General features: G+C 47.7%; 1 protein-coding gene across 3 annotated transcripts in view; it reads right to left on the reverse strand.

Annotated features, from left to right (window-relative positions):
* Positions 1-2,722, reverse strand: part of GPATCH1 (G-patch domain containing 1) — a 44,133-nt gene extending 41,411 nt beyond the window's left edge. For all 3 annotated transcript variants that reach the window (XM_006114930.4, XM_025180615.2, XM_006114931.4), the window contains exon 1: positions 2,585-2,722. In XM_006114930.4, the coding sequence (XP_006114992.1) occupies positions 2,585-2,654 (70 nt within the window). In that variant the 5' untranslated portion in view covers positions 2,655-2,722. The remainder of the gene's footprint in view (positions 1-2,584) is intronic.
* Between the last annotated feature and the right edge of the window lie 8,933 nt (positions 2,723-11,655).

Consider the following 11,655-nt stretch of genomic DNA (forward strand, 5'->3'; position numbering starts at 1 on the left):
GCTGAGACAGAGGCAGTGGAGGAAGGCAGGGGCATGCCAGCCAGACTGTTGGTGAGCTCAGCACTCTGACCAGGAGCTGATTCTTCACACAGCTCTGGGAGTGAGAGGTACTCCACATGGAAAGGGGATATTGGAGGTGGGGGAGGAATGAACGGGAAAGACAGGGAGAGGATAGCAAGAGGAAGAGCATGTAAAAGGCCAATGGGAAGAGGCAACATGTAATCAGCCACCACGTGGCAACCTGCCTGCACTCACCAACCACCACAGCCTGCAATGCACCGCCACTGCTGGCTGGAAACCGGATATGTGGGTGGGACTCTGCTGGCTGAGAGCTGGCATGTAGTGGGAGCTGGGCAGATGCACCAGCAGGGTAGTCAGCCCCATACACTGCATCTTCGCCCTTCTACCAGCTTGTACACCTACTCCCAATCATCAGCTAGTAAACCCACCTGCCACTCATTGTTGGTAGGTAGGCAGCTGGTGAGTAGGTCCCGCTGACACTTATGGGAGGAGGGAGACAAAAACTTCAGGACAATGTGCCTATTTTTAAGAAAAAAGTCAGGACACCTGCACAAGGATTAAATACAAGGATGTTAAAAGGTGTTTATTTGTGTAAAGTGTAACTGCTGACATTTTCAGTGGTTACACATTTACATGTGAGGGGGAGCAGGCCACAGAAGCAGCAGCGCAGGAAGGCAGGCGCTCACTTTTAAACCAGCTCCTTCCTTCCCCCCTCACCCCAAACTGCTGTCTCTGTGGGAGGCAGTAGTGGGGTGGTGGGGAGGACAAGCAGCTCCCCATAAGCACCAGCTCCCGCTTCCTCAAGCTGCTTCTGATAGAGACAGCAGCGGAGGAGGCGAGGGGCTGCATTTAACAGTGAGTGTTAACGGATGAGCCCCATCCCTATTAAATATAGGACTATCCCTTTAAAAATGGAACATCTGATCACCCTACTTATAAGGCAATAGAAAACAGTATTAAAATGAGCAACACTTTGTATTTCATCCTTGAGTACGATGCACTAAAAACCATGGAGAGATCTACTGTACATTGTGCCTACCTTCTACAGTAACAAATTGCTTTCTAAGTTTATCTAAATAAATACATTTACTTTCATTGTTTACTGCACTCCAGCCCTATTCCAACATTTATGAGAAATACAATTCTGTTTTTGCAAAAGCCTTGTGTCAGCCATGTACATGTTTTTGGTTATCTGAGTATAGACGTGAAAAGGGTCAACTTTTATAACTACAATATACTTTTATTTTTAACAATCTGACCACCAACAAGACCTTACAGAAATGCTGGAACTTCTCTGAATGTACTAAGAATTGAAGCCTTCAATTGTTCAGAATGTGAAAACTGTACCAGGATTTTTGATATTCCATTTAAGCAGACATTTGACAACTTGGCCGAGAAGTGACATTATTAAAAGACAAGTAATCCTGAGTGATCTAACTTATTCCTGTACAGGAAGAGAAATAATCTATACTCACATAAAGCATCTTTATATTAGCATAACTGTGTTTCCACTATGAGTTGCACTGGTATCACTATTTTAGTAAACAAAATCACAACCATAACCAAACTGGTACAAAATCTGTGGGCAGATCCCAGGCCTTAATGGCATTTGTGTCCGAAAACTGAGGACCTCTTACTGCTAAAAGAAGCATCTAGAAATTAGTAACAAAGATCAGAGAAGAAATCCCATGCTCCCCTTCCAGTTTGCTTGTGTTGCATGTTTGCCAGCTCTTGTCTATCATTTGTACCAACCAGTGGTACAAGTACCCGTAGGGGTACTCAAGAGAAGTCTGGAGGGTACGTCAACACAACAGAAATTTGAAGAAAACTGAATTTTTGTTTTAAGTTTTACAGCGCTTAATTATTTTTGTACTTTTTACACCCAAAAATTTAATCGCCCGCCCGGCGATGATTAAATTGTTTAAACAAATGAGTTGCAATGGTAGAAACAAAATTGTGTGCCTGAAAACTGTAGGTACTTGGGGTACTTATACTTTTTTTAAAAAGGGGTACTTTATATATATATTACAAAAGTTGAGAAACACTGATCTGTACCACCCCCTTTTCCCTATAGACGCAACTGCGTTGTGCACCAACTACTACATCAAGCCTCCCCAACCACCAGACCAAACCCAGAGGTTTCTTCACCTCTACGCCCCCTATTAACACTCCGCAGCACAGCAGCCTCGGTTCACTGGCATTTGCCCGCCCAGCCCCTTCTTAACCTGGCCGTGTTTACTGGACCGCCCCCGGGAAGAGCTTGGCTGAGGAGAGCGGGGCCGCTCGCGTAGGGCAGGCCCCTGGGGAGCCACAGAGCAGGCGGCGGCAGGGAGAGGCGCTCGTCTCGCCAGCCTGGAGCCGGACGAGCGGCCTAGCTGGGCGGCTGCCGAGACGGGGATCTGCCCCGCAGGGTCTGGCTACAAGGCGGCTCCCCTCCGGCCTCCCCATGTGGGCAGAGCGCTGCGGGCAGACGCGGCTCCTCGCTCAACGCCCGCCCGCAGCGTAAGTCGGGCTCCTCAGGGAGATGCCGCCACGCCAGCCGGGGGAGCCGGACCCCCCTTACCCTCGAGCAGAGGCTCCAGGGAGGTGCCATAACTCGCCAGATCCTCCTCCTCGCTGTCGCTGGCCTCCATCTTCGGAGCGCGGCGCCTGGCGCGGGCCCGGCGCTGTCACGTGAGGGAGGCGGGAGCCGAGCGGGCGCCGCCATGGCTCGGACTCGGCTCCGCTCGGGCTGAAGCTGCCCAGAGCCCGCGGGCGCTAGGGGGCTGCTCTAGCGCGGGTCCCCTTATCGGGTAACAGTGTCGCTGCGGGTCCGCGTCACTGCATCTGAAACGAAGAGACGGGTGAGCACCCTGTGGGGCAAAGCAGTGAAATAAGGGACAGTCCCTTGAAATACGGGCTGGGTGGGCGCTGAGCATTTCAAATCGTTCTTGATGTCAAAGAAATGCAAAAGCCCTGGTAGGTGATGCAGCCTTACCCCCTCTGCAGGTGGAGGGTGTCCCTCCGCAGTACGTTTTCTATTGCATGGTCCCATCTAGTTTTAAAAGTTCCAAGGAGCTGGGATTCTAGCACATACCTCAACAAAGGACAGGGCCAAGTTCTGCTTACAGTTACAATCATACAACCACTTTCTTCCACTATTTGATCTGAGGAAGTGGGTCTGGCCCACGAAAGCTCATCATCTAATAAACCATCTTGTTAGCCTTTAAAGTGCTACATTGTCCTGCATTTTGCTTCAGCTACCCCAGACGGCTACATTTCTATCACCAATCATACAACCACTGTTTCCCATGGCATCTTACAAGTGACACAAGGTAGAATTAGGCGAGTGGTGTGTCTCTATCATGTTGCAAGTTGTGATAGTGTGTCACTCCTCAAATGTGATTTCTGGGATCCATTCCTGGCTCCCAAGCTATGTTTGCAGGATGCAGAATTGCCACAACAAAAGCACAATGAACTTGGAAATAATGTGACAGGAGTCTAAGATCCCTTTCATATTCTTGTGGCTGTACTGGAATGAAGTGGGAATGGGGTCAGGAAATCCACTGGGATTTCATCTTTAATTTCCTGTAGCTTCATCCCACAGCAGCACGCATCCTTCATGTCAATCAGAGGTCAGCAACTTATGGTTCTTGAGCCAAATATGTCTCTTTCGTCATTTCCAAAATATATGCAACTTTTCAAATTAAAATTTTTTAAAAAAAAATAAAAATTTATAATTACTCATGTCAAGATAGTCTTTTTTATTTTTTCTATTTCTCCTTTAAACAGAGGTAATGGAAAGGCAATGATCCCGGGTAAAAACTAGCTGCTTAGAGCATTCTGCTCATTTAAAGGCCCAGTTGAGGGAGCGCTGTAGAGGCTGTGTGCGTGCTCCCAGCCAGGATAGTAAGAGGGTCGGGCAGTGGCAGATGCCTCCACCTGGCCATGGTAGCCCTGGCTCCAGCCCCCATCAAACTGCCTCAGTCAGTCCCCGGCTGCCATGCTCATGGGGCAAAATCTGTGGCCTAGCCTTGGTGACCATGCCACTACTGCAACAGACCAGCTGCGGTGGTCCAACTTGTGCTCCAGCTGTGGCAGCCTGGCCAACAAGACCCTACTTGGGGCCTAGCACCCATGTGGCTGCAGTGTCCTGTCCCTGGGCCCCATCCTGGTCCAGCTGATGTCAGGACTCTTATTTAAAGGCTTGTTCAGGGAGGTGAAGTGCGTATGTGGTGCTAGCAAAGTAAATACATGTATGTAACAGAGCCTATTAAAGCAGTACTGGGAAAAGAGTAGTGTTAAGGTTAGGTGGGCCACCTTCACTGCACCTCGCCTGATTTACCCAAGTTCCTATTTTGCTGACACTAAGATTCTGAAAGGAATGACATCTCAGCAGGCAAACTTATTTTTCCCCTTGTATGAAGAAAAGCAGAAGAGGTACCAACTGCATAGAACCCAGCTATCAAGGCCAACCACAGGATGAGCCAGTGGGAAAGGAAACAATGAAAATACCCATCAGCCAAGACTCCTTTCAAATAAATGCATCCCTCCAACCTGCACTGTGAAAGGTGGTAAAAGGCAAAAGAATGAAAGCAAATGCCACTCTCTCAGGGGAGAGCTTTCCTACCTCTGTCCTTGGTGTCTTTATGATAAAGGTAAAACAGCTAAATAAACTCTGAGGAAGAAGCTAGCAGATTTATTCCCTTTCCCAGGCCCCAGAGAATGAAGGTTGTTTTCCATGTAACCCTTCCCTTTATAGTGAATTCCTTTTCATTGCTCTGAATTTCTTTTAGTAACAAACTCTAGTTTGGCCTTCACAGTCTAAATAGGCATAGGCTCTGAGGATAAGGGCCAATTCATTCCCTGTTCAACCTGACCCAGACTCAGCTGCAGCCCCTACTTCCCTTTCCTCTGTGATTTGGTGTGAGAGGGGAGCGTAGTGGCGGATGGGCTCCAATCCACTTTTGGGTGCCTGGAGGTGGGTCATCCCCTTGGCTCCCATGAGAAGTAAGGATTGGGGTGTCCTGGTGGGGCTTGGGACAGGCTGTTCACTCTGGTGGTGAGAGTGGGGATTGGATCCTGAGTTATCCTGCCTGGGGTAGAGGGTGGCTGCCAAGGAGGGGGGGTTACCTGCCAGCACCAGCTGTGTGATGACTCTCCTTACACGTTAGATGTTATGATGCGGAAGAAGTGAAGACAAGCCTGAGCCCCAGCGCCAGGTCCCATGGTCCCACTTTGCTGAGAGCCTCTTTCCGCCACATGCATGTTAGGACTATGCACTGAGGCTGTGAACCTCTTTGGGGCCCTATTCTAAGTTCCCTGCAAGCTGCACAACCGGGCAGCTGTGCAGCTACTAATTAAGCCCTGCCCAGAGGTTTAGGGGTGCTGCACAGAGAGCTTCTTGGCCTGAAAGGGGCACTTCCTCAACAGCAGAGGTTTCCGTTAAAAGCATTTGCAGAAAAGAGCGTCTAGTTTGACATGGACGCTTTTCCGCAAAACCACTTTTTGTGGAAAAGCGTCTGTGCCAATCTAGACGCGGTTTTGCGCAAGAAAGCCCCGAGCGCCATTTTTGCTATCGGGGCTTTTTTGCGCAAAACAATACCGCATTGTCTACACTGGCCCTCTTGCGCAAAAGCATTTGGGCAAGAGGGCTTTTTCCCGAACGGGAGCAGCATAGCATTTCCGCAAGAAGCACTGATTTCAGTCAGTAGGAATTCAGTGTTCTTGCGGAAATTCAAGCGGCCAGTGTAGACAGCTGGCAAGTTTTTCTGCAAAAGCAGCTGCTTTTGCGGAAAAACTTGCCAGTCTACACGCAGCCTGTCTGTCTCAGCACAGCAGCCATAGCTGGGCTCCATAAATAGGTCTCTCTCCTGAGTAGAACTTGCTGGGGAGAAGGAGGAGGAGTAGATTTCATGAGGGTATGTGGAGAAAAAAGGGGGGTGAGTGGGTGCTAGCATCTGTCCAATGAGCGGGGGGACAGAGCGGAGTTTGTTTGGGGTATCTTAATTTGCTCTTGTCTGGACTGCAGGCAGCAAGAGCCAGTTGAGCTGCAGACATAGGAATCTCTCCTGGCCTGGGGCAGTCTGTACGGGGTGGTGCCAAAATTTCAGGTGGGTTAAAAGCTCGTGACATTTGCATGATTACATTTCAAAGTTTACATAGGTGTTAATGGCTTAAGGTAAGAAAAGGAAAGGATTCTTTTAACATAATTTTTTTAGTGTTGTCCATATCTGCAAACTCTGATCTTAATTATTGTTATAGCTCCTATGTCACTAGTTAATACATAGTAAATTGTTAAAACTGGAAGAACTTTACCATGGATCCTGTTCCATTTGTTTGGCCTTTCAATTGGAGTTGGATTCTGGACAAGTGTTCTGGGGACTTCTGTGAGTTAGTGACACACACACAAGGTGAAAGTTTCAAAGTAGAACTTTTATCTATTTTACAGATCTCTGTTTCATTTGGATAGCATGGATCCTAAACATTTCCCAGAGAGAGTGTGTAAGCCTGAGTGAATGCCTTTCACTCTCGTATTAACACTGGAAAGGAGAGCATGACTATTTCTAGTTGACTCGATTTGTTTTAGCATCTTAAAGCTGTGCATATTTTTTAGACTTTTACTTAATGACTATGTCTGATTTATTTATATAGCTATGTGCAATATGCCCTATTTTGGTGATAGCTTGAGTTGTTAGGACAATAATAATGTACTCCAGGGGTAGTGTTAGTTTTCTTCATTTGATTTCATATTAAATAAATATCTTAAGCATTGCTCCTTGTTAATTATCCCTTGTTTTAATATATTGTCTTCCATCCCTATGGACTGTTTAAAATATATATTTATACCTAGGCTATTTGTTTGTACTGGCACACCCTCCACATCCACATAAAGCCTCAATATTGATGATGTATATAAGAAATTTCAACCCGCCCAAAAGAAATTCATCGCCCATTGACCTGCACTTGTAAACCAGGGAAGAACGTTCAATAAAACAGCAAAAAAATGTCTGAGCTGGTTACCTTGCTGAGCTGTGCAGCACTGCCTTTGAGAGGGCCTGGGGTGAACATTAAGGGGACGTGTCTGGGCCCCTCCAAGCAAGTGTATCTTGAGGGAGCCCGGTGGAGGCAGGCTGGGTTTGGCCGATCCCAAGGAGTTGGAGCAATTCCCTGCTTCAGGACCAGCCATGGCTGTGCAATGGACTCAACCTGGCAGACACCGTCACCTGCCAGCAGGTGTGGCTAAATCTCTGTAACTTTTCCATATAACCATGTGTCATTCTCATATAACTTTGATTAAGAGAAACTTTGTAAGTCCTTTTATATATAGATAGATTAGATAGATCTTGTCCTTTTATATATATCTTTGTGTTAAGCCTTCTTATAGAATCCCTTGTATTAAGAGAAACCTTGTATCCAGTCTTTTCCATAGAAACTTTGTATCAAGCACTTTATGTTATAGGCCTTAGGAATAGTTAAGGTAAAGAAAAATGTCTTTCTAGGAGTAGAATAGATCTCTCCCTTTTCATTGATTGCCCTATTGAAATGAATGAGGTGTGAATGGAGAAGGTGTGAAAGGTGAGCACCTTCAGCAGCAATTGCAAGGGTGGAGAGGGGCTGGGAGTCAGATCCAAGAACAATAAGACTTTGTGAAATGAGCTCATTGAAAATAAGATTGGACATATAGACAGCCTTGGGAGTCAAGCAGCAAGTGCCTGCCCTTGGAAGGACCCTCTTTGAAGCAGCATTAAAAAAGGCGAGATGATGAACAACTGGCTGCATGAGAGAGATAAATGAGGCATCTTGCAGGGACCCTGTGTTTTGTCTTGTCAACATTGGAGCATCAATCCGGATCTGCGGAAGCCCAGCTCCACCCCTTCCCCATCTAAACTCACCTGGCCAGTGCATATAAGGGGAGCAACTATTAGTTGCGTGTGTGTGTGTGAGTGCATGAGTGTAATGTATTATATGCGTATGATAAAGTATTGAGTGGTCTATCTATGCTCCATAAATGTGACGTGTTGCCTTATCCCCCCTGAAAAAAAGATCCCGTGTGCTTATTTTAAGCACAACATAGGGTCAGTGAATGTAGCCAGGAGGCACGGCGTGGGGGAGTGGGTCTCTAGGAGGGTCTTATGTGTGTGGGCTGTGAGATGGTGGGAAAGAAAATATGTGTTAGAAGACTAGGGAGCGGGTTCTGGACAACTGGTGAGGCTGTGGCAGGGGGGCAGTGGGCAGGGGTGATGTTCAGCATTCTGTGCTTCTGGTAGGGATGTGGGCGGCTGTGGTCATAGGGAGTCAGGGGGGATGTTGCATCTAGGGGCTGTGGGGCATGGGAAAGGGGGATTCTGGCACCACTGCGTGCCTGTCAACTGCCAGTTTGTAAATAATGCCCTTGCACTGGCCTGGGTGGAGCAGGGCTGCCACTGCCATCAGTGGTCCCTCTAAGCTGCAGGGCAGCACAGCATCCCTCCCGAGTGATTAATCAGTGTTGCCCAGTCAGAGGCTCAGGGCTCCCTGCATGGAGCTGACTGACTGGGCAGGGCTGATTAATCACCTGTGAAGCTGTGCTGCTGGGTAGCTTAGAAGGAACACTGCCTGCCATCCATGCCCCTTTGCTTCTAGCTGTCCCTTTGCTCTGGGGACTGGTATCCCAATGCCATGTTCCATTGCCCTTCTGAGGACCCACAAAAATGTTTGGTTCCAGGCCCACAGGTGGTTAATGTGGCCCTGATTCTGCATGTGGGCTCTGTCGGCTTCTCCCCCATGGGGAGCTCCAGGCATGCAGGATTAAGCCCTGATGCTCTCAGCCTGAGCCCCACCAGTCATGGCTTGGATGGCAGGATGGAGCAGGGATGGGTATTCAGCAGAAGTGTGTGCTGGGGATTAAGGCCACTGGGAATGGGGGGACTTGCTGGGGAACAGGGCTGTCACTGGATGGTGGGGACCACCAGGGATAGGGGTTGCTGACCCATGGTGGGGGGCCACCAGGGACCAGGCCTGCCAGGGCGATTGGAACTGCAGCCAGTGGTGGGACCCCAGGGAAAGTGTCATCAGCCCACCAGTGCAGGCCACCCAGGAATGGGGCTTCAGCCCCACGGCAGCAAAAGGCTTTAGCCCAGCAGTAGGGGCTGCCTGGGAATGTGGCTGCAGCCCCACGGCAGCAAGAGGATTCAGTCCAGCAGTGGGAGCCACCTGGCAATGAGGCTGCCAGGGAGTTGGGAGCTGCAGCCAGTGGTGGGGGTGCCAGGGAAAGAGGTTTCATCTCAGGGAGGAGGGGGGCACTGGCAGTCAGGGCTTCAGCCCCATGTTCTGGAAAGGCTGGCAGACATCCCCACTTCTTTAAGGTGCACGGTGTGTGGGAAAGATGCACACTCCTCACTCACCCCATACACCCTAACCCTCACTATATACAGGCTACCAATATTCCTCAGTACTACCTGGTTTCTATCTTTCTCCCTCCTCTCCCTGCCTACTTCAGACACCAGGGCTGGTCATGCCTGCCTGCCTTTATGGCCAGCTACAAACGAGAGCTGCTGTGGTTGCACTGAATAGGGAACTCAAGGACCAGCAGAGGGAGTGCAAATAAAGGACTATTTGCGCCTTTAAAAAAAAAAGTTGTGACACCTTGAAGACAGCTTCAATCAGGGACAATAAAGAACGGGACAGATTGTCACCCTACCCAAAGGGCTAGAGTGGGGGGCTTGCTTCCTTGGTTAATGCCCTGAGACTGCTGAACTAAGCTCCTGCCTCCCTGTTAGTCAGAGCCAGGGTTTTTCCTTTTCTTCCTCCTCCAGACCTGGCATTGGTTGCAGGATTGAACTAGTTGGACTCCGAAGGTTTCTTTAACCTCTGGGACACCAGACCTTCCTTTCACTGCTCCCTCACAGTCATGTTTCTAAACCTTTTATCATTTTTACTGGTTTCCGTTAGCTTCTCTCCTGTTTGTTACAAATTACACTTAAACAGACTAACATGGCTACCCCCTCTGATACATTTAAACAGTTGCACAAACATTTTCTTAACATGTCTAGATTTTTACCATTAATGATCATTCACATTTGCTTCTTTTATCCAAAGAATAGAAGGCAACCAAGGGTAAATTTACTATGTTCCACTCCTTATTGCATGAAGGTGTACCTCCTACCACCTGGTCTGAAGTAGCAAAATTTTGGGCAGGAGTTTTACTTCAGAACTTTCTATAGTATTTAATGAAATATGTACAGGAAACCACCATTATTAGATAATCTTCCTTTTTAAGAAACTGCTCCAGAGAATCACTAAAATGTATTGACAACAATTCTGCCCCATCTTCACTAGAAGACCACTTCATCTAATCAAACAATATTTGTCACCCCAAAAGTGTTTTTTGTAGACTAGGTCTTTTCCAATGTTTGTTAATGAATGAGTCGGCAAGATGGAAGAAGGGTGCCTCTACACATGTCTCAAAGAAGAAGCCATTTTCCAAAACTGTCAATGTTTCTCTTAACAGTACTTTATCATAGAGCTCATTCTCTTTAATGTGTTTTGTATAAATATGTGTTTAGGTTTTGTGAAAGACATCAGTTTCACCAACCCTGGAGCCTTCAGTCTTTTTTCTATCCCTTCTTTAGCCCTCATGCACCAGTCCAGACTTTTAGTAGCCAAAAATCTTCCAGTTTGGCTGCAGTATCCTTCAGAAGACAGAGCCCGTTCTGGGAGCCTTTAGGCAAAAATGGGAGAGTTGGCAACCTTAGTCCACTAAGAACTCAACTAAGAGCACCGAATTTCATTTCACAAGACACCAAATTGCCTTCCAAAGGCTCATCTGGCTTGGGTTTAACTGAAACCAGGAATCTATATAAATTAAAGATTCCAGATGCTATTACTGGTCTCCTGAGATATCTAATCACTTGTACAGAGCGTTTTCAAAGTGTTGTTGTACATGGTTAAAGGGATGTCCAAAACTTTTTTTTATTAAAAGATGAAGGGGGAAATAATTAGTTTTGTGGCACCAACTTTTTTCTAGTTCACATATTAGGAAGATTTACTCTATAAGGCACTTACCAAGTTAGTGTTAGAAACAATTATGAAATGGACAGTCACGTCTGTTAGTTGCTACAAACAAGCTCCAATTGTTGTCAAGCTCCTACGGCCCCCAGCGCCATCCAGGACTCGCCCCCTCCCACCCGCAAGGTTACATAAGTGACCCTTTTCCCCCCACCCCTCACCGGCACCCAGTGCCCCAACCCCCACGCACACAACGGCTCAGGCATCCGCCCTGCCCCCCGTGGCACCTGCAGCTCCGGGCGCGAGCTGGGGTGCCCCTCCCGCGTGTAACCTCCTCTCCACCTGGGGTCGCATCCCCCCTCCGGGGATGACGCGGATCTATATTTTAATCCCTATAGAAATCAGTGCAACTTTTCTACCATTCAAAAAAAGATAATGGACTACTGTTTTTCTACATTTGTTCCTCCGGTTTCCCGAGCAACGCCAGGTAACTCCAGCTAGTAGTATATACACAAGGTGTGTTGATAGGTCTTATTCTGCCCATTGGACTAGCACAGGGTGTGCCTCACTAGGCAACATGTAAGAATCTAAAACAGTGACATCCACTCAACCTGTTCCTTAGCTGTAGTCAAGGACAACAAGCAGGGTTTGATTACGTATAGTATT

This window comes from Pelodiscus sinensis, chromosome 12, assembly GCF_049634645.1.
Source record: "Pelodiscus sinensis isolate JC-2024 chromosome 12, ASM4963464v1, whole genome shotgun sequence".
NCBI classification, from domain to species: Eukaryota; Metazoa; Chordata; order Testudines; family Trionychidae; genus Pelodiscus; species Pelodiscus sinensis.